The 22,971-nt window shown below is 38.3% G+C and overlaps 2 protein-coding genes across 2 annotated transcripts; both read left to right on the top strand.

Moving 5' to 3' along the window:
• The first annotated feature begins 4,097 nt into the window (after positions 1-4,097).
• Snrpb2 (small nuclear ribonucleoprotein polypeptide B2) lies at positions 4,098-15,112 on the top strand. The gene is made up of 7 exons (XM_048348762.1): positions 4,098-4,235; positions 5,652-5,740; positions 6,162-6,334; positions 10,726-10,866; positions 11,819-11,869; positions 13,910-13,998; positions 14,419-15,112. The coding sequence occupies exons 2-7, from the start codon at positions 5,677-5,679 to the stop codon at positions 14,576-14,578; spliced, it is 678 nt and encodes a 225-aa protein (XP_048204719.1). The 5' UTR covers positions 4,098-4,235; positions 5,652-5,676; the 3' UTR covers positions 14,579-15,112.
• Positions 15,113-19,509: 4,397 nt separating this feature from the next.
• Positions 19,510-22,711, top strand: Otor (otoraplin). The gene is made up of 4 exons (XM_048347418.1): positions 19,510-19,704; positions 20,052-20,191; positions 21,172-21,279; positions 22,421-22,711. The coding sequence occupies exons 1-4, from the start codon at positions 19,590-19,592 to the stop codon at positions 22,442-22,444; spliced, it is 387 nt and encodes a 128-aa protein (XP_048203375.1). The 5' UTR covers positions 19,510-19,589; the 3' UTR covers positions 22,445-22,711.
• The last annotated feature ends 260 nt before the right edge of the window (positions 22,712-22,971 follow it).

The raw sequence follows: 22,971 nt of genomic DNA, 5'->3' as shown, positions 1-22,971 counted from the left end.
TAGGGGCATAGCTATTGGGCTATTGTGATCTTCTGCTGTGACTAGCCTAAACATGTACTAATTATCCCCTATGAGGGAAACCATAGAGTTCATGTTTTTTTGGGTCTGGCTCACTTCACTTAGTATAATTTTTTCCAAGTCCTTCCATTTCTTTATGAATGGGGACAATGGCATTCTTTCTGATAGATATGTAGAATTCCATTGTGTATATGTACCACATTTTTCCAGGGAGATCTTATAATATACTATTCTGAATATGCACTGTGTGTATACAATACTCTATAGTAAGGAGCTCAGATTTCTCCCTTATAATTTTTAGGTGTTTTATCAGATCCTCAAAGGAAAATCATTGTTTCCAAACTTTTTGGAATGCATATATTGTGATAACCTGACTCAGATTCTACCCAAATGAGATGAAGTATTATTTTGGTGTACATGAATGCGTACTATTACTAACACAGTAGTATACATCAGAGGCAATAGTCATTTCTGGCTTTTATGTCTTCTCTGTCTTTTAAAAGAAGAACGGGTCCATAAAGAATGATGTAGTAAAAGAGAAAAGAAATGAAAGGAAATTAATTGCATAAAGCTATTTTCTCCTTTAATTGGGGGGGGGGAGAGGTTTTTTTTGTTGTTGTTGTTTTTTGTTTTTGTTTTTTGTTTTTTTTTCCGGCCAGTCCTGGGGCTTGGACTCAGGGCCTGAGCACTGTCCCTGGCTTCTTTTTGCTCAAGGCTAACACTCTGGCACTTGAGCCACAGCGCCACTTCTAGCCATTTTCTGTATATGTAGTGCTGGGGAATCGAACCCAGGGCCTCATGTATATGAGGCAGGCACTCTTGCCACTAGGCCATATCCCCAGCCCTTGTTTTGTTTTTGTAGCTAACATAATCCCAGCCAGATGGGAACATGTAAGCCTGATTTGGTGCTCCAATGATAATGCTTAGAATTGTTTAATACTTGTTGTGAAAAAAATTTTACTCTACATAAATTTCTTAATGTGATCACCACCTGGGGAGAGAAAGAAGATACAAACAAATTGCCATACGTTTTGTGGCTCCATCTAACAAACACGACAAACTATATCCACCATAGCTTTATGAGGTATTTTTCTTTAAGCATGTTCTCAGCCCAACTGCAGCAAGCTACTGAAAAAATATAATGAGGAACATAAAACATGTATAGATAGGGTAGGGAAATATATGTGTATTCAGAATCTCTAAGAGACAACTAAGTTATCATCCTTGTAATTTAGGCATCATGAAACAGTTTTATTCCCAACTGCTTGTGGTAATTTTTTTCTGCTGTCCCTGAAATAAGAAAATTTTATAATCAGTAGGTACATGAAGCTTAGATACAGTGGTTTTAGTGCTGCCTCTGGGTTTAGTTTAATACAAAACCTGTTTCACAGGAAAGTACATCATGTCACCTAACTAAAACATGAGGCTACACTGAGCAGAACTTGAGAAACACATTCACTCTTCTGTTATTTTTTTTTTTAACATGAGTTTTTGCTGTCTGGTTTCCAGTTTGACCAGTAAGAGGATAATGGTTCTAGAGGACTTGACTATAGAGAAATGGTACTTAATCAGTGTTTGAAAGCTACAATGTACCTAATGGTGTACAGCTTTATATTCAGGACATAAAAGGCTTTTCATAAAACCAGAAAAGCCTTTCCTGTCTGTTCATTCTCTACCAGCACTGATTTCAATTAGTGGTTTCTCAAAATCATCCAGGAAACCATTGAGGACTAATTCAGCAAGGCCCAAGGACAAGAAAACATACTGGACCGTTTTAGAGGAATCTGGAAAAGAATGTGCAGTCCATTGCTACTGGGCTGTCAGATGATTGCCTTCTCATAAAGTAATGTGAAGTAGCTATAATACAGTTAATGAAACATGTCTATTTCCCAGCCTCTTCAGTTCCTCTGGTGTTTTCTTCCCAGGTGGAGTGTCATTGTAGGGTTATTATCTTATCCTCATTTAATAGTTATGGTCTCTTGGCTAGATCCATTTATATGACCCAGTCAGATTGTAGCTTATTCCCAGAAAGATATTTCAGCCATTTTCATTTTCATCAAACAAAATTAACTTCTCAGTTATATACGCTAATGGGTAGGGTAGAATATATTTTGTTATGTTGAAATTATTTTATGTTCTCTTTTAATTTGTTGAGGGCTCATTCGTGATTCTTCAACTGAGACAGACTATTTCTTCCACTTTTTATATATACAACAAAATAATGCTTTTCTGTGATTGATTGGAATTATTTCCTATAGATGTGCTCCTTTTCCTTCTCCTTCTTTTCTTGTGGAGCTGAGGACCAAACTCAAGACCTTGCATTTGCCAGACAAGTGCTCTTCCACTGAGCTAGATCCCCAGATTATATTTGTTTTCTCTGGTGCTTCATTCATTAAATACATATTTATGGAATATCTCTCAATTGTCTAATAAAAGAGGGTGCTTCTGTGAACAAAATAGACAAAAATTCCTACCCTCAAGCAACGTAATTTTCCAGCTGCAGCTTTAGGCCTTTTTTTTTTTTTTGCCAGTTCTCCTAGGGCTTGAACTTGAAAGGATATGTCCTGGCCATCCCAGAGGACCATGTTGAGATAATCACAGACAGGAGAAGAAGGTTCATAAGGAGGTTTATTAGTGGGACCATAGTTCTCACGGGAGAGGGAGCTACATGGCTTCTGCACCTTATCCAGGTGGCCTCTTCTCTCTGTGGGTAAAGGGGAAGTAGGTAGGTAGTGAGTAGGAGTGGCTCATTTGGTATGGGTGGATCTGGGGCTAGTGGGAGGAGCTGAGGACCTGAGGCTAGGAAATGCTAACAGGGCCTGAGTTCTGTCAATGGGCCTTTTGTACTCAAGGCTAGTATTCTACCACTTGAGTCTCAGCTCCACTTCCAGATTTTTTTTTTTGAGTAGATTATTGGAGATAAGAGTCTCTTGAACTTTCCTGCCCAGGCTGGCTTTGGATTGTAGTCTTCAGATCTCAGCCTCTTGAGAAGCTAGGATTACAGGTGAGAGCCATTGGTGTCCAGTTTAGGTTACTTTTTACTATGGAAATCTCCAGCTGTTAAATCAACCCATTTGGTCCCTATATTATCTCATCCATATATCCAGGTTACAGCTCATCTTTAGAAACAGCATTTATGAACCATTTCGTTTTGTATCTGGGAGTAGTGAAAATTCCTTTGCAGTTAGCTCATTTAACCCTCACAATAACTAGGAGAAGACACTTTTAAGATGCCTATTTTTACAGACGAGGAAAGCAAGGATCACAGGCATTTGCTAAGGGGAAGATATACAATTAGATTCTTTGGCTTCTTAAAAACCATTTCCTATTCTAGATAATGCTGTACACCCATTTGATGAAAGGCTGAATGAATGAAATTCCCATTCGTTTGAAATAAACACTAACTTCTTTAAAATACTCTAGAACAATGTAGGCATTTTGTGGGGAGAGAATGGGAAGAATGGAAGGGAATTAATATTTTTCTTATGTAGGTGACCTGGGGGTTGGGCATTCCTGTTGCATTCCTTTGTTCTAGCGTTACAAATTGGACTGCCTCTACGGTCCAATCAATAGCATGCTTGGGGAGGGCTCTGCAAGGGATCTGTGGACTGGGGGGGAGGGGGTAGAGACACTGGTTGTCCTAAGATGATGTTAGCACGAGGGGCAAAAATTGCCTACAGAGTTCTACAGGATTTGGAAAAACGGAACGGAAGGCACTGTTACGTGGAGTAGACTTTTTTTTTTTTTTTTTGAGTGGGAGGGTTTGAACTCAGGCCTTTGCACATGCTGGTAAGTGCATTATCACTTAAGCCACACTTCCAGGACATGAGCTAAACTTTCTAAAGTCGTGGAAATAGTTTCCCTTTCTTTTTCCTCAAAGCATGTCCCCAGCATCCTAGTCTGAAGCCACACAATTCCACCTCTCCTTTTTCCAATGGCTCCAGGTATGCGCACGCGCAGAGAGATTCTGAACTGTGGCTGCGGGTGACCTGGAGACATCAATTGACTCGGTGCTCGGCTGGTCGATTCGCGGGTAATCGATTGAGGAGCCTGGAACGCTCTTCCGGTGTCGAGCTCTACTTCCGGCCCGTATTCCGAACGGGGGAGGCGCGGGTCTCTGGTGGAGCGGACCCCCCTCTTTCCCCTACAGGGCGGCGGTTTTCCAGACTTCGATAACGTCTCCGTCCCTGTTTTGCCAGAGCAGACCAGTCGCAAAGGTAGGTCGGGGTCGCATCTGGTCCCGGGTTCATGGCGGCGTGGACTTGGGGACTAAGCGGACTTGGAGGCCTCATGGCCTGGCCCTGCTAGGCCTCTGATTTAGGAACACTCGATCCCCCGATGGTACTTTCGGGTTCCCCGGTCGCCGGTTGAGTAGTTGTGCAGGGGTCTGGAGAGGCGGAAGTTTACTTGTGCGCAGGGGCTTGTGCTTTCGAATGTCTTCTAGCCCTAATGGATTGAGGAGGTACTTTTGGGCACCCTGGTCCTTAAGTCAGTCTGTCATCAAGCCTCACTTAGAGGTCCTGCAAAAGATTCAGCTGTAGTCTCCCCGACTTCATTCTGACCCCTGTCACTTTCCTTCCAGTTGTCGGCTTGGCGACCCCAGCTCTTCTCCATCTGGGAAAGCATTCCCTTTCGTGTATTACCCGCACAAGGGCCGGCTCTGCCTGGCTCTTCCCCATAAATCATCCTGTGCTGTTCATGCCAGTGTTTGTGAGACAAGAGTATGTGCTGCATCGATCTGCAGCTAAAATCTGTGCAAATGTGACATGTAATGAAACGGTGTAAGCAGCCCTATGAAATGGCGCAGGTGTGCTCGAAAAGTACTGGAGAAGAGGAAAGAGTTTAGTTCCAAGGCCTGCTGCTTGTTAACCATAGGTTAAGCTGAGTATCCATAGTTAGTTGTGCTTTTTAATTTGCAATAACCACTAACAACAGTCACTTTAGGAGTTTACTGATGGTACAAGATCTGCGAAATGTGTGACTCATTAGTCTTGGGAGTTTTGTTGGGTAGGTACTCGTAATGTCTTCATTTTAAACATCTGGCCCTGAGAGATGAAGGAAGTTGCCCTCAGTGTAACATCTAGTAAGCAGGTTTAAATTCAGATCTGATTGGTACTGGAGTCTGAGCTCAACCTGATAACAAATTAAAATAGAGATATGAACGTGTTTTGTTAGCGAGCCCGTATAGTAAGTATGTGGCAAACTTCATTAATGTTCGGGTTTCATTATTTTAATGGATGTATATTTGCCCATTTCGTTTTCATTTGTCTTCATTTCTACATTTTAAGTAGTTTCATTGAAAAAGAAAAGTTATTTCATTGGGCAGATGGAAAGACAATACTCAATTGCCATAGTGGAAGGTAAGACCAGTGTATCATTTGAATCAAATCATGTCACTCAAAAAAAATCTGGTGTTCTACCAAGTTTTGAGACTAAAAATTATTTACCCTATGTCTTGAAAGGAGGGCTGGTAAGTGCTAAGGAGGAGCTTTTTTTTTTTTTTTTTTTGACATTTGGGATTAAAAGATAGTTGAAAAATCAACAACCTTTTGTCTCACATCTTTAAGCCTTACTCCAGTTTGTTTTCACTGAACCTATTAATAATAGATTTCTATTTTTTTTTGTTTCTTTAGGCTATTTGAAGAATTTGACCCAAACATGGACATCAGACCAAATCATACAATTTATATCAACAATATGAATGACAAAATTAAAAAAGAAGGTACATGCTTATTCGTTACTCTGAAGAATTATACTGCCACTAAACTTTTCATCTACTCTTTAGTGCCTGAAATAATGATTTATCTGGTTTACTATAGGAATTGTAAATCTTTTTAAAAGGAAGAATAAGTAGAGTCTGACTGTATGATTCTGTTTCCATTCATAATGGTTTTAAATAATTTTTTAAAATGTGAATGGTATAATGTGTTTGTATTAAAACTGTAAATGAAGGTTTGTGTGTATGTATGTTTGTATGTATATGTGTGTGCGTGTGAGCTAGTTCTAGGGCCCAGCTTTTTTGCTCGATGCATACCTCCAGCCCAGAACTGTGAATGAATGTTGGAGGGCATTCACTACAGTGTCCTTTTTGAAGAATTTTGTCATTGTTGGATTCATAACTACCTTTCCTTTTATTGGAACAGAATTGAAGAGATCCTTATATGCCCTATTTTCTCAGTTTGGGCATGTGGTGGATATTGTGGCTCTGAAGACTATGAAGATGAGAGGGCAAGCCTTTGTTATATTTAAAGAACTGGGCTCATCCACAAATGCTTTGCGACAGTTACAAGGATTTCCATTTTATGGCAAACCAATGGTGAGCCAATCCTATTTTCACTTGTCATTACCAATTGTGCCATTGCTTTATAAATACAGACTTAAAGCTATGGCTATTACTGCTTTCTGCTTTTACTTGTTTTGTTAGAGGAAGTTTGATGTTTATTTTGTTTATGTTTATATTTATACTAGTAGACTGGGAAAAACCAAAATTACATTGAGAATACAGCATTAAAAAAAAAAACACGATGGTAGCAGTTGGGAATATGGCTTAGCGGTAGAGTCCTCGCCTTGCATGCATGAAGCCCTGGGTTTGATTCCTCAGTACCACATGAAAACAGATAAGGCTGGAAGTGGAGCTATGGCTCAAATGGTAGAGTGCTAGCCTTGAGCGAAAAAAAAAAAAAGCCAGCATAGTCAAGGTTCTTATCTTTAAAACACCAGGAACTAATTTCAAGCCAGAATATATAAAGAAACTTGTTTGTCAGTTTGTAAATTGACACAAAAAATATCACTGGCGAAAAAGGAAATCCAGACCAAAGTTTCAAGATACTTCAGGGAAATACTACCTATCACACTGTGGTGCAGTCTTAATAAATCAATGACCTCCAGAAAAGTCAGACTTATATTTACAGGTTTTATGGAGCACATGTATAGAAATTAAGTGGTTATCCATGATGCATCTTAAACTTTGGAGTGACAGTGAGATTTACATTTAGCTCCTGGCTGAAGATTGGATTACAGGAGACAAAGATGGGAGGAGGGAAATTGGGAGGTCTTAAGTCAGGAGTGGCAGAGGACTGAATAAAAGTGTAGACAGTGTAGTGCAAGGGTCCTACATGTGTTAGTAAGCACACTGTATCCCGAGTACAATTCCAAACTTTTTTTCTTGGGATTGTAATGGGATTTAAAGGGATTTTAGAGAGATAGCCAAAGCCTCTGGTTTAGAGGACCTGGTTTAGGTCCTCATTCTGATTTTGCTTTTAACAGGCTTTTGTGCTTGTGGTTGGTTTTACCATCTCTGAAATATAAGCAAGTTGTATATTCTTTGGTCTAATTCAGGCATCAGTAAAAATTCTAAAGGACTAGATAAGAAATGTTTTAGGCTTTGTGGCTTTAATCCCAGCTACTCAGGAGTGTAGAGATCAGGAAAATTGAAGTATGTGGCCAGCCCAGGCACAAAAGTTCAAGAGACCTCATTTCAACCAGTAAGACATGCTTAATAAAAAGTTGTCATCCTAGTTATTAAGGAGGCTATAGATAGGATCACAGTTTAGACCAATCCAGGCAAAAATAGGTGGTCCTATCTGAAAAATGACTAGAAACAAAGTACTGGAGGCGTGGTTCAGTTGCTAGAGTGCTTAGCATGTACAAGGCTCCAGTTCAAATCACAGTACTGGGGAAAAAAATCAGGCTTTTGGGGACCATGTGCAGTTTTTGATGATTGTTCTTTGTGTATAGCTTTTTAAATAACCCTTTAAGATTACATTTAAAAAGTTATTACCGGGCACTAGTGGCTTACATCATATAATTCTAGCTTCTTAGGAGTCAGAGAAGAGAAGATGATAGTTTAAAGCCAGCCCATAAAGAAAAGTCCATGAGAACAGCAAAGAACAGGACTAGGAGCATGGTTCAAGTGGTAGTAGCCAAGCAAGCAGGCTGAATGAGCATGAGGTCATAAATTCAAGTCCCAGTGCTGCCAAAATAAAAAAAAAAAGAATTTTTAACTCACAAATCATACAGAAACAGACCAGGAGGTAGATTTTGCCCAAAAATACGATCACTGGTCTAGGCCCTTCATTTCATAAATGAAGAAAGAAACACAGATAGGTGAATTGTTATGTAAGTTAGATTAATATAACCAAACATATCAACAGGACTTGAAAACTAATCTTGTAACCAATCTAGTATTACGGGGTTCCTTTTTAATATGCTAGAAGTTAGTGTCAGATGGTAAATATTGTAAGCATTCTAGTCAGGATATTTCTGTTATAACTACTTTTTCTGCCTTTATAGCAGGAAAAGCAACATAGATGGTATACAAATGCATAAGTGTGGCTGTGTTTCAACAAGGCCTAATTTGTCACAATATGTAGTGTGGGCTATGGACAACAGTTTATGCCAGACAGTTTCTAAGTTTCAGTGAATTGATGCTTCCTGACATTAGGCAATATTTCTTAGTATGAAGAAATAGCATAATTGAGATCTCAGTTTTCCGTAACATAAGACTAGTCTTTTTACACTTGAGTTGACATTTTTTGCATGCACCGATATTCAGATACAAGGAAGGTGGAAATTGTTTGGCACCAGCCTCACCTTGCCAAATAACTGCTTAAAGTCAGTGGAAAAATTCAATTGCTCTTGTTCTGTATTGAAGGTATTTTGAAGGTCTTTTCTTTAGCAAGGACTGCGAATTCTCCAGCATCCTAGAAAAGGACAGATGAAATTCTTTGAGCTGTCTTGTGTGTTTTTAAGGGCTTTCAGTTGATCTTCTGTTGTAATTCCAACATACCAGATCAGTAGTGTATGAAATTTGCTCTGATTTGAAACTCAGAACAAAATTACTCTTTGTGATTCATGAAGCTGTACTCATTTAATGCCCAAAATACCTTAGTAAATAGTGCCATCTTTTTAAGGGCTTCTGTGACAAAACCTTGAGGAATGTAATTCTTACCTTGTTGTGACTTAGTTATGAGAGAGCTTTTGTGTTTTCTGTATTTAGTCTAGACCACTTTTGATACTTTTGGCACTTTTGACAGTTTGAACTAAATCTTTGTTGTTGGGGTAACTTTCCTATTCATTTCAGGTTGTTTAGTAGCACTCTTGGCCTCTACTAACTAGATTTCAGAAACATGACAACAAGCATTGTCTCTAGATAGTGCCAGCTCTTCCCTGGCAGGAGAAATAGCTCCTGGTTGGAAACAGCTGGTCTAGACCAGTCAGCCTAAAGCTGTTAAGATCAGATATTTCCTCAGGTAACTGCCATAAAGCCAAGACAAATCAGGCCACCCAGGTCTTTTCAGGTCAGAGACAAGTCTCAAGACCCAAGGAGTTGGGAGAGACTCCTTAGGACCAAGTTAATATTTAGTTTAGCCATCAGCCTGTCTCCTTGGTTTTGATCATGCTGGGAAGACTAGCAGCTTTGCCCACACCTGGAGTTCTGGGGTGCTGTGCTAGCCTGCTTTCCTCTTTTTTTTTTTTTTTCCCTCCACTATTTTTGTTTCTAGGTAAAGTAAAGGAAAAGATAGGATCCTTGTTGGTTTTAACAAATTACTTGCCTTCTAATCCACACTACTTTGAAATGCTTTTTTGTTTTCTCCAAACCAAGATCGAGTTCCTGCCATTTTAGATAATAATTTAAAAGACTACTGTGTTTTTATGTGATCAGAGAGATGGTCACTTGCAGTTCTAAAGTGCTTAGTTGAAATGGATGTCTGCATACCCTGACAACAGTTTAATTCATTGGCAAAACCACTGGACAGTTTTTTGGTGTTAATTTAGCTATGTGGGGATGCTTCTGGTCAGGGCCACAAGTCCTCAGAGTTGATCTCTATGCCCAGAGCATCACCATGCCATTTGTGCTTGGGCAACATGCAGAACCACTGGAGATATAGCTCAGTGGTACACTACTTACTTAGCATATGCAAGGCCCTGGATTTGATCCTCAGCACTGAAAGAAAAAAGGAAAGCTATTTTTTTCTATAAAATGTTTGTGGGAACAGTAACTAAAATTAGACTGTGGGGAAAGCTCCACTTTTAGATGCATATAAATAGCATTTTAAAAAAGTATAAAACCTTAGACTTTTCCGTAGGCCTACTGTGTCTGAATCTGCACCTTTAAAAGCTCTCTGGGAAATTGGATTGCAAATTAGTTGACAAAATACCAGGCTAGACTGTTGTCCAAGACTTCCCTGCTTTTCCAGATTCCTACCATTCCTGCTGGCTCTGGAATAATGAGAATAAGCGAGTGGTCTCATTACACTGGCTGTGATGCTGCTGTCTTATTGTTTCCTCTCAAAGCATTTTAAATTTTGAGTTATTAAATCTAAAAGTGACAGATTGAGAGGAAAGTCATTCCCAGTCTTCAGTATTTAACCAGGAGACCTATCATGTGCCATAGCTGATTGACACCTGGTGACTGCTGGGAGTCACTGCTATGAGGCAGGCAAATTTTCAGCACAGTTTTCTCTTATACAGTGGAGGGAACATTTTAGTGGTTTTCCTATGAAAATGCATGGTTTTTCTTTTAATAAACACAATTGAATATACTTACCTTAGTTGTGAATTTGTCACTTTGTATACTACTAAGTGGCTTCACATCCTTAGAGATGTGTTTAAAATTAGCTTGCAGAGATTTGCATAATAGAATTTGAAACTAGTATAAGCACCTTCAGCTTAATGAAGTAACTTGTTTTCAATTAATTAAAACAGCGAATCCAGTATGCTAAAACAGATTCTGATATAATATCTAAAATGCGTGGTACCTTTGCTGACAAAGAAAAGAAAAAGGAAAAAAAGAAAGCTAAAACTGTGGAGCAGGCTGCAACAACTGCAAACAAAAAGCCTGGACAGGTAAGATGTGTAAAGTTCTTCTTGTTTTGGCTTTTTTGTGTGTTGATATTAAAAAGCCGATGGTATCTTTCCTAAACATAAGAGGTGAGATGATCTTTGAAGATTATTGTATATTATGTGTGAGTTTTTTTGGCTTTGTTTTTGTTTGCCAATCCTGGAGCTTGAACTTGGGGCCTGGGCACTATCCTTGAGCTTCTTTTGCTCAAGGCTAGTGCTCTACCACTTGAGCTACAGTCTCAAAAACTTTCTTGCGCAGGCTGGCTTCAAATCATGACCCTCATCAGATCTCAGCCTTCTGAGTAGCTAGGATGAGCCACAAGAGTCTGGCTTTTATGTGTATTTAAAAGGTGAATTTTAAGAAGTTGCAAAGAATAAGCTCTAAAATTCTGTTACTTGTATTCAAGCAACAAATTAAATTAAAACTTTACATGTGGAGATTTACAAAACAGTTTTATTCTAGTTTGCATGGTGTTTAATTCCACCTTTTTCCAACTTCTCAAAACATGTACCTATTTGGCTTAAGTTCTGTCTATAAATAATACTGTAGATACCATCTTCAATGTTGAGCAGTCTGCTCAAAGCTTCTTTCTGAACAGTTCAGGAATGGAAAATTTTAAATACAAGATAAAAATAATATCATTTAAGAATGCTATTTCTGGGTTGAAAAGTGGTTAGAAATGTGTCTTACTGAGTATAATGCTTATAAGCAATTGTTGAAAAAAAGTAAGATTAGTCCTTATTTTTCTCTTATGGATTTTTTCCATTTTAAAGCTTTCATTTTGTGCTGTCATCTCTAGAGCTGAGTATATACATACATGTTTGAGCCAATTAAGATATACATTCTTTAAAATTAAATGGAATAAATTATCTTTTAAAAATTGATGTTTATATAGTAACTATTGCTTTTTCTGGGGAACTGGAAATTTTAACTTCTGCTATTTCTTTTGTTTAGGGAACACTAAATTCAGCTAATCCCCAAGGGAATTCAACACCAAATCCTCAGGTAATATTTTTTCCTTGTGGTATGTACATTAAAATAAGATTATGGACTGGAACATGGCTCAAGTGATAAAGTGCCTGTCCATCAAGTCTGAGGCCCTGAGTTCAGACACCAGTACCACCATGAACAGAGACAAACAAAAGACACCAACTATGCTGGGCATGATGACTCACACTGTAATCCTAACTACTTGAGAGGCAAACATTGGAAGGATTGGAGTTCAGGGCCTGCCTGGCCAAAAGACCCTTTCTTAACCAATAAAAGTGGGTGTGGTTTTGCATGCCTGTCATCCCAGCTATGAGAGAGGTATAAATAGGATGATAATGGGCCAGCCCACCCTGGGTAAAAAATGCTCTGGGACCTTATTTAAAAAATTAAACAAAAGGGGGCTGGGAATATGGCCTAGTGGCAAGAGTGCTTGCCTTGTATACATGAGGCCCTGGGTTCAATTCCTCAGTACCACATATACAGAAAATGGCCAGAAGTGGCGCTGTGGCTCAAGTGGCAGAGTGCTAGCCTTGAGCAAAAAGAAGCCAGGGACAGTGCTCAGGCCCTGAGTTCACGGCCTAGGACTGGCCAAAAAAAAAAAAAAAATTAAACAAAAGGGCTGTGAGCATGACTTGACATTGATTGAGTAAATGTCTAGCCAGTGCAAGTCCCTAAATTCCAATTCCAATATAAAATAATCATAAAAATTATTAAAAAAATAAATTTTATGCAAGCAAAATGGTTCCGTCCACTAGATGCAATATGTTAGGTTTTAGATCACTGTAATGTAAGAAATTCTGGGCATTTAAATTTCTCTAAAAGGAAAGAAAACTTTGCCTTTATTCTTTGTTTCCTATAATGAATCAGCAACAAAATCAAAATGGCAGATTGGAAACTGAAAGGTGCTAGGAAGCATTTTTGTTCTCTCTGCAGTGCATAGCTCATGCTTCCATACATGGGTTTCAGGTAAAATGGTGAGGTGAGCAGTTCTGTCCAGTCTGTCTGAAGAACTGTCTTGGCTCTTCTTATTGGCTGTCTTGGAGCAGCAATATCTTATAGTATGCCAGCTTTCACTGCCTGGGCACAAATGGATTTCAGCCTTGCTTATTACTTAAGCCTTCTATGTAAATGTTTTAGAAAATTCTTAGCAAATCTTCTCAGTAAATGTTTCAAATAGAAACTCACAATTATGTGCTAATGGTTTTCGCCAGGATGCCAGCTTGGCATGGTCCTGTATCCAAATATTCTATACTAATGAGTATTTTACTTCTGGTTTTATTTGCATTTTATTTTCATTTTCTCCTTTTATTTGTTAAACTTAGCATTTACAGTCCAGTTCACAAGTGCCAGCACTTTATTCTCTAAGCTTTGAGGTATTCACTAATTGTGAACAACCTTTCTTTCCATCAAACTGGCTTGAACACAGAGACTCTATTATGTAAGATTTTTTCCTAAGAGATTATCAATAGATAACATGTTGATAATAATAGATTGATGTCTGATATCATGCTTATTGTTTAATAAGTACCTTGGCATTTACTTGCAAAAGTAAATTAAAAGTCCCTAGGTAGCAGGTCCCAGTGGTAGTTAATTCTAACTAAAGTTTCTTCTTAACACTGATAGCAAACCATAATGAAGAGGAATGGAGTACCTGTGTGTTACTGGATACAGTAACCGTTCCACTTGAAGAAGGGGTGACATTGCTACTTTAGTGTCATTAGGAGCTTTCATTTATCTACTCCATATGACAAAATCTTCAATTTATAACTGACCTCTAGATGCTTAAACTGTAAATATTATTTTAATTACATACTTATAAGATTGTAATCTTCCAGCTCTGGATGTCTTGACTTGATTGTCTGCTTTGCTTAGTGGCTGTTAGGTGTGTATTTATTTCTCCAGAGGCATTCTGTTCACCTTTAGTGTTAGGTAGTAAGAATCTATTGGTTTATATAAACTAAGGGCCTTCGAAATTCAGTTTTTAACAGGCGAACCAAATGACTTAAAATGCTGTTTATACTTACAAGCTAACCTATCTTTTATTTTTTTAAATAGGTCCCTGATTACCCTCCAAACTATATTTTATTCCTTAATAACTTGCCAGAAGAGACTAATGAGATGATGCTATCCATGCTGTTCAATCAGTAAGTGTTTCCATAAACAGTTGTACTCTCTAATCCTCCTGGCAGGACAAATGGCACGTACAAGAGGTGTGTCCCATTTGTCATCCCCACAGCAGTAGTTCCTGCAGCTTCATTGATTTAGTATTGTTAGTATTAATTATAGATTGAAGCCAGACTGCAGATTTTGCAAATGAAAAACGAAATTTCCTCTGTTTGAATGGTTAGTACTACTGGATGATTAAAACAGGAAATGACAGTTGGATAGGATGATAAAGATAGAATTGCATTTCATAATATTGTATTTACCTCCTACATCCTACTCAGATTACTTGAAGTGTGTTACTTTTCCTGGACCAATATTATGAAATTACTTAACAAACTTAAACATAAAGCAGACATTTATGCATTTGCCTGTTTATGTGAATTCCTTTTGTTCTCTAGGTTCCCTGGTTTCAAGGAAGTCCGTCTGGTACCTGGGAGGCATGACATCGCTTTTGTTGAATTTGAAAATGACGGGCAGGCTGGAGCTGCCAGGGACGCTTTGCAAGGTTTTAAGATCACACCGTCCCACGCCATGAAGATCACCTATGCCAAGAAATAACATTTGGGATAGTCATCCTTAAAGGACTTGGCACTATTTATAGTGTTCGTTTTGATAACATTCAGTCAGGTCATTTAATGTTGAGGTGGGAAAGGACTGAAAGTAAAATTGTTGTGACATTTTAAAAAAATCATCTAGTTTTTCTTTAGCTTTAGTTAACTGTGAAATATCAAGGCCTTAATTTTGTACAATAAACTTTTATTTGTATTCTACATATTTAGTGCTCTGTTTATTGGCCCATTGCCCTATCAAGAACTTACTCTAGAACACATCTTAAGATAGATAAAATTAAAATAGGTTTTTTTCTGTTATTTAGGAACAACTAATGATACAGCACCATTGATCCATTCTAACAAAAGCTCAAGAGAATTAGATCATACCAACTAGTAAACATCTATAACAGTGGTAGTTAAAACCATCATCCCAGACATTAGAAAAAAGGGAGGCGAGCAGGATATAATTTGATATTTGTATTCTCCAAAGCAATGAGTATAATACGTTGCTGCTTGTAAAGATTTCATAAAACTTGGCATTCAGTATTGAATGTTGGTCATTTGGGATTAATTGTGCTTACTATGAAGGAGTATATAATGACTACATTGCTCAGATAGTATATTTTAAATGCTGTACAAAAGACTTAAGTGTGCATTTTAGGACCTGGAATATTTTTTGTTCAAATGTTCTAACAAGCATTTTGTTTCTGGAAAATATCTTATAAAGACCGAAGCCCTGTCTAAAATTTTTGCTGTATTTGATTTACCATGGAGCAAACCTCACTGTGCTCATGAGTCATTTAACTATTTTGCTAAGATACAAATTTAGATTTCAAATTTCTAGGGTAAGGTCTGAATATTTCTGTAAAATGATACCAAAATTAAGATGAGCACCACATGATGCAGCACCATTGAGTCATTTTAACAAAAGCTCAGGAGACTATATTTGGGTGGCAATTGGCAAGACCTGAAGAGTCTCTGCTGCTGTGTAATTTATATAGTTACAATGGCATCGTGCATTTCTTCAGTGAGTACATATTTATTGTGTGCCAACTTGTTTGGGGTACAGTAATGAGTGAGATAGGCATAAGTCAGAGACATACCATCAAGTATATAATCCAGGTATGCCAGACAGTGCTTTAAGACATGGATCATGACTGGGGATTCAGGTGTTGGGTTGCAGGATGATTGTATGGAAAGGCTGTTACGTTCATCTTGTGGCACCTTGGCCAGAAAAAGCTAGGTGATGAGCTCAGCCTGAAGCAGAAATGCCTTTAGTGTTTTCAAATGCCAAAGGGAGTAACATATAGTGGAAACAGCAAGTAAAGGAGAGAAGATAGAGGATGAAATAATGGATATAGGATTCAATCAAGGGGCCCAATCCTACAGAAACCGGTGGAGGGAAGGGAGGGGTCACAGTAAGAAGGCTGTTGAATTGCTGCACTTGCCAGAGTAGAAACTAGCCCAACTGGCAGCAAAGAAAGTGTCATTTGAGGATTAAAGGTTCAGAGAATGCATCCAGAATTGTAGCTGACAGAGGTAAGCAACATCTGGTCTCTCACAGGACCTCTAGGAGCAGAATGCCTTGAGCATAGCTCTTAGGCACACCTACTGCATTCTCTTTTTTTGCCAGTCTTGGCGCTTGGATTCAGGGCCTGAGCACTGTCCCTGGCTTTTTGCTCAAGGCTAGCACTCTGCCACTTGAGCCACAGCACCCCTTCTGGCCTTTTCTATATATGTGGTGCTGAGGAATTGAACCCAGGGCCTCATGTATATGAGGCAAGCATTCTTGTCACTAGGCCATATCCCCACCCCCCCCTACTGCATTCTCTTTTTTTTGTTTGTTTGTTTGTTTTTGCCAGTCCTGGGCCTTGGACTCAGGGCCTGAGCACTGTCCCTGGCTTCTTTTTGCTCAAGGCTAGCGTTCTACCACTTGAGCCACAGCGCCACCTTTGGCCGTTTTCTGTATATGTCGTGCTGGGGAATCGAACCCAGGGTTTCATGTATAAGAGGCAAGCACTCTTGCCACTAGGCCATATCCCTAGCCCTTACTGCATTCTTGGAAGTTTGAATTCCTATTCCTATTTGAAAGCAAAATTTTACCAAGCATTTCCTAAATTCAGTCCTGCCTCTGCCCAGTACAGATGTCAATAACCAGAGCCTTTTCAGGATGTGTCTAGAAAGCTTGATGTCTATTTCTTCACCTCTCTAAAAGCTTTATTGGATGAGTCATGATGTTCTCATATGCCTTTATTTACCAGTTTATTCCTTGGGAGTATGACTTATATTTACCATTTTATTGCTGGTGACTTGTATACAATGTGGTAATCTGGGTTTATCCAGTCTCCATTTCTTAAAGTGATTTTTAAATAACAATTGTCTTAACTCCATGTTAAGGGCTGGCTTGGGACACTAACAGTCTGTGGAACAGCTGCCCAATTTGGATTAAGATTTAATCATTGCTTTAGTTTTCTCATAGATATTCTTAGGCCCCTAGATGGAGGGAAGGAAAAATGCACTGATATTCTGCTTTCCAAAATGACTTTTAATTCCTTTTTTCTTTGGCATGAAGTAAGAAAATAGAGGATTTAAAGTCCCAATTCTAATTTGATGTAGTGGATGGAAAGGATTATGGTCCTTTAGATAACGTGGTTAGAAAAGGGTACTTTGCCCATTGTGGGCCCCTGTTTCCTCCTCTATAATAATAGATTAACAAAACAAGCTTCCAAATCAGGGCCACTATTAAAGACCTTCCCCAAGACAATTATACTTAAACATATGTCTACACAAACATCCCAAATAATACAATCTCTTTTGTAATTACACTCAAGAATATTCTGCTTTACCAATTTATCCTTTGGAAAGCTATTTTTCCCAAAATAGTTTAGTAAGTTGAATTCTTATTTTGTGAGGTGACTATATTTGGGAGTGGAATACAAGGTATTCTCTGAAACCATATGATCAGGTTGAAGAGGGCTTCTGACAGAAACCTGTTCAAGGGGTGGGGGAGTCCCCTTCCCAGAGAGAAGCCAGACCCAAACATCCTATAAAGAACAGCAAGTTCTTGCCTATCTCTCCTAATAGAAAATAAATCCTTGGGGCCATGGTCATGGTGAATTCGCTGTTGTTTCTAGTGCCCAGAATAAAGCCTAGTAGTTGCCTGGTACATATTTATTGAGTGGATGGAGCTATATATTGGTTCTTCAACTTCTATGACTCATAGCAGGGTCCCTCTTTCTATGGGAAAGATACTCAGAAAAAGGAAAGTTCAAGTCACATAAACCTTCAATCAGTGAGCACTGTGAGATTTAACTATGGAATTTTAGAGGAAGTTGCTATCATTTTGATTTTAGGTACCCTTCAATGGCCCGTATGTTAAAGGCTGGGTCCCCAGATAGTGCTAACAGCATGGATCACTTGAGAAGTGGGGTCTGTGGAGAGTTCCATGGGCCATTGGAGGCATGCCTTCGAAGAGAACTGAAGGATTGCTGTTGATTTCTCCTCTTGCTTTCTGGCCATGAGTGGCTGGCTTTACCACCACAAGCTTCTGCTATCATATATGGCATGCCTCACCACAGGCCCAAAGCAGTGGCACCAATGATCATAGACTGAAACCTCCAAAAATGTGAGAGCCAGAATAACCATTTTTTTCTTTACAACTTGGTGATCTCAGATATTTTTCATAATGATACAAAGCTGACTTACATAGAGGTAAGGGAGGGATTGCCCCATTTTCCCAATTCAACTACTTCTTCCTATTGGTAAGGTGGATGTGCCATTAACTTGTGTTTTATAATCTATCAGTAGTCGAGTACAATCATAAGCTTTAAGAATACTGTCAAAAAATTGAAAGATCAATTGCAGCATCCCCTACCTTTCCCCAAATTTCTCCACCTATCTTTTTATTTTGATTTTATTTCTGTGTGTTGTGTGTGGGCTCGCATGTACCAGTACTATGGTTTGAACTAGGACTTCATTCTTTTGCTTAGCTTTTTGGCTCAAGGGTGGCACTCTATCACTTGAGCCACACCTCCATTTCTGGCTTTTCACCTGTTCATTGGAGATAAGTGTCTCAGGTACTTTCCTTCCCAAGCTGGCTTTGAACTATGATCCTCAGACCTTAGCCTCCTCAGTAGGTACGATTACAAGTGTGAGCCACCAGCACCCCAATTATCTTTATTAATTTATAGCTTTGTTTCTTTTTCTATTTTTCCTTCAACCCCTCTCCCTGCCATGTGTAGCTTTAAATTTTATTTGAATACATAAATCTGCAGTTCACATTAGGATTCTACATCTCCTTTCTGTAAGACATGATATAATTATAGTGAGGCATTGTCTCCAGAAGCAAAAGATGAGTTTGTGATCTTAACATGCAACTCGGTCATTTTATGCAGAATCTTTGCAACTGGAGCTCACCCACACAATTAGCAGATATGGCTGTTATGAGAATTGGATGATAGGTCCACTTTGTGTTAAGGACTTCCCTTCTGTTATCTGTCAACTCCCCCCGTCCCCAAAGGTTTTGCAAAGTAATTTATGACCTCTTTAGAAAAACTAGCTGGTCCTGCCTATGCCATCTTGCATTTGACATCCTGTCTGTGTTTAAAAAAGTAAAAAGAAAAAAATACTGTCACAAAGGATTTATAAACATAATTCTTTACTTACTTATTATGTAAATCCAGATTTTGGAGGGCAGTACTTTCAGAAATTAAAAGAATATGAGGGTTGAACTGAAAAAAAAATGGTTTGAAATTCTCATCCTGCTGATGTGTACCATAAACCACAACTAACAATGGTGTATCTTGTGCATGCAAAGAAGACATAGAGTCTCTCTTTAGAAAATCAGATGCTAAATAAGTTTCTGGAGTCTAGGACCCCATTATGAAAGCCAAAGGGGTGGTGATATCTTCCTATTGGCCAGGGATATTTATCCAGAGGTCTGGGTTGCACATAAAAGACAACCACTGAAGTCAGCCCCCGATTTCAAACAGTGCTAGTCAAAACAGCCCGAAAGAAAGATGGCAAGGATGTTGATGCTTTTGCTCTTGGGTCTTGTGGCTCTATGTGCTGGGAATGGAGTATTTATGGACAGACTTGCTTCCAGGAAGCTGTGTGCAGATGAAGAGTGTGTCTGTAAGAATCTTCGCTTTTCATGATCTCTCTATTATGTAATTGAAACTATATCCTCTCTTAGCACAACCTGCATTATACCGAGAGGTGCATCTGCTTTGATGTGCATGTTCTCAGTGCTCAGTGTTTTGTCTTCTGTTCTGTGTGGTTGGTGTCCAATGATGGAAAATTCACTTGGCTAAGGTTTTGTTACAGCTTTAATATTTTGGCTTGCTAACTGTTCTCAAGTTGAATCCAAGCTGCATACTGGGAGCTATTAGTCACTCTGATTTCCTCATTTTCTTATATATGTTGCTTTTTAAAAATTATTATTATATTGTCACTTCGATTTTTTTCTTTTATTCTTCCAGATACTATTTCCCTGGCTCAAGCTCAAGAAGACTACAATGCTCCAGACTGCAGATTCATTAATGTTAAAAAAGGGCAACAGATCTACGTTTACTCAAAGCTGGTCAAAGAAAACGAAGCTGCAGAATTTTGGGCTGGCAGTGTAAGATAAGATTATTTTTAAAATTATACCCATCATAACCAGTTTTGCTCTTAATTTTTTTCTCCTTTACCTGTCTTCAGCCCATATTCATGCCCAAAACTTGCTAAAAAGCACAGAAGAGTGAGTATGCATGCAAATGAAAAAATTCAGGCTGCATTTGCTCCTATTACATTTTAGAGAAAATTATTACCAAACCAAAGGAAGTTCATATGATGTTCAGGCAAGAAGACCATCATATATATTGGTGTTTGCATGTCTCAGAGTGTTTGAATCTCATTCAAAAACATCTGAGAGGATCTGCCAAGTGAAAGGCATGTGTGTTGGCAGTCAATGTGTCCGTGTTCCTTTGGGAACTATTACACCCTCTTTAATTCCAAAGAATGTGCTTTTTTTTTTCTTCTTTCTTGAGTTAAAACATACCTAGCAAGCCCTGGAGAGGGATGACACAGGGATGATTTATTACATTTGTCTTTCATTCCCCCAAAACAGGTTCTAAAGTAATGAAGAATTAAATTGAAATGCATTCAAGTATCTGTTCATTTGAACTGGGAAAAACTGAGAAATATGCATCCTGTAAAATAAGTAGTTTTTATTACTTGACTTTATTTTTCTATGGATTCCAAAGAGATTTCAGGCAAATCATAAGATTGCAGAAAACTAAGTAATACGAAAGTCATGAAATAAGTCAAACTGGTCCATGAAAACACACACACACACACACACACACACACACACACACACAGACACACAGACACACACACACAGACACACACACACACACACACACACACACACACACACACACACACACACACACACCTCCTAACTTCTACAAGTGAATTTCATGTTTGGCTGAGTCCATTGTACCACAGACACAAAAGGAAGATCTGGGGATTGAGCACCTCTATTAGTAAAGAAGGTTTTCAGAAGACCTTCATGTTAGTGTGGCCCTGACTATTGCTATTCCTTTGCGCATTTAGGTTTATGGTGACCACAAGGATGAGATGGGAATCGTGGGTTATTTTCCCAGCAGTTTGGTCAAGGAGCAACGTGTGTACCAGAAGGCCACCAAGGAAGTTCCTACCACGGTAAGCATCTCAGAGGTGACCACAGAAGATGCAAATATTAGAGTAATATAGACTGGAGTTCACAATGCATCTTACAGTTATCAATACTGAAAGAGGGATGTCATTTCTCCAAATGTCTGCCTTTGTTCCACTTGACTCTATTTTTAGTGGCTCAATTATTTCTTTGTGGTTGTTGTTGTATTCTTTAGTTTTATTTGGGGGTATAACTGACTAATAGAAATTGTGTATATTGAAGGTGTGCACAGCTTGATATATAAATGTGTGTTATAAATGTTACATCTCTGTTGCTATATTTATGATATGTGTTTATATATGGTCATATAACATATGTGTGCATTTATATGTAATTTTACATTGTGGACCCATAACCACATTAACCTAGTTAACATCTATAACCTCATGTAGTTACCTTTGTGTGTGTGCATGCATGCATGCATGTGTGTTTATTGTATCTGTGTGTGTGTCTGAAGCACTTAAGATCTACCCTCTGAGAAAATTTCCCATTTACAATACAATACTCTTTTGCTTTAGGTATAATTCATCCTGGAAGGGATCTATGTCATAAAGAGAGAACCCAAAATAATATTAACTGACTCTCTCGGTGATGGCTTATGCTTATTTAGGAAAGACAGATTGGAGAAAAAAATACCACCTGTTTTTGATAAGATCAAACATTCTAGAAAAATCTTTGAATGCCTTTTTTGTGGCAGATAGACTCTACTTATGCACAAAATAAGGTTTTACTCTTCCTTGTGCCCTGGAGTCCTATAAATTCATAGAAAAATAAAAGATCCTTCTGAGATGCTTTGCAAGGTGGTTGTTTTGAAGCACTTTTCCCAAAGCTAATTACTGTGCTTCAAACATTGCCCAACCTACACAGATACAACTTACTTGTAATTTCTTGTTAGCTTTAAGCTTGATCTGTCAAGTAACCATAAATTAAAAGTTTATTTGAGGGCTTTCATTTTAAGTTGTTTTTGACTCAACCTGATAATTATTTTATAGTCTTTACTTCTTTTTTAAAATCCAAATTTCATGTTGACTAAATATGATCTTAAATAAAGAACCCCCATTTGTTTTCTGGCCCAGCCTTCTCATTTCAGTCTTTATTTTATTTTATTTTTTGCTTTTGCTTTTCCAGGATATTGACTTTTTCTGTGAGTAAGACACCCATGAAAACTGAAGATAAAAGCGAACACCAAAAAAGGAAGAATAAAGAAAAGTAACCCCCAAATGTATATTTCTAATTGTTTACTTTTGTTACCTGAGACTGGGGCTTGGGAATAGAGGTGGCAGGTAAAAGATTTTCAACTCAGTCTTCTTTTCTACTAGTCTGATCTTCCCAGAAGCTGGAGCAGGCTGGAGGTTTGACTTAAATGCATGCACTGATACCAAAGATATGTTTTTCAGCCCAGAGAATTTTTATATATGTGAGGATGCATATTTGTAGTTATTTCTAAATTTTAATTCTTCCCAGCTCTTTGATGCCTTGTATATAAACTTGATAAATCACAGGCTGTTAGACTCATAGTTATTTATGACTATGTCTTTAACATTGTCTTTTTTTAAAGTTTCACAAGTCATTTCAGTTGAATAACTTTCCGTTTTAAATGCTCAATATGCCCCTCCTTCAAATAAATCTGTGTATAAATTGTGGGGAGGACAGTTTCTGGAATTTTTTTTTTTTTGGCC

Source organism: Perognathus longimembris, chromosome 6 (assembly GCF_023159225.1).
Source record: "Perognathus longimembris pacificus isolate PPM17 chromosome 6, ASM2315922v1, whole genome shotgun sequence".
Lineage (NCBI taxonomy): Eukaryota > Metazoa > Chordata > Mammalia > Rodentia > Heteromyidae > Perognathus > Perognathus longimembris.
The sequence above is the reverse complement of the archived record's forward strand: the minus strand, read 5'-3'. Positions and strand labels throughout refer to the sequence as shown.

What these genes read in the sequence shown, in the direction of transcription:
- Snrpb2 (XM_048348762.1), top strand. Translation starts at nt 5,677, where the DNA reads ATGGACATCAGACCAAATCATACAATTTATATCAACAATATGAATGAC. An exon ending in TGACAAAATTAAAAAAGAAG is followed by an intron (nt 5,741 to 6,161) that starts GTACATGCTTAT and finishes TTATTGGAACAG; the next exon opens with AATTGAAGAGATCCTTATAT. An exon ending in CTATCCATGCTGTTCAATCA is followed by an intron (nt 13,999 to 14,418) that starts GTAAGTGTTTCC and finishes TTTGTTCTCTAG; the next exon opens with GTTCCCTGGTTTCAAGGAAG.
- Otor (XM_048347418.1), top strand. Translation starts at nt 19,590, where the DNA reads ATGGCAAGGATGTTGATGCTTTTGCTCTTGGGTCTTGTGGCTCTATGT. An exon ending in CAGAATTTTGGGCTGGCAGT is followed by an intron (nt 20,192 to 21,171) that starts GTAAGATAAGAT and finishes TTGCGCATTTAG; the next exon opens with GTTTATGGTGACCACAAGGA. An exon ending in CCAAGGAAGTTCCTACCACG is followed by an intron (nt 21,280 to 22,420) that starts GTAAGCATCTCA and finishes TTGCTTTTCCAG; the next exon opens with GATATTGACTTTTTCTGTGA.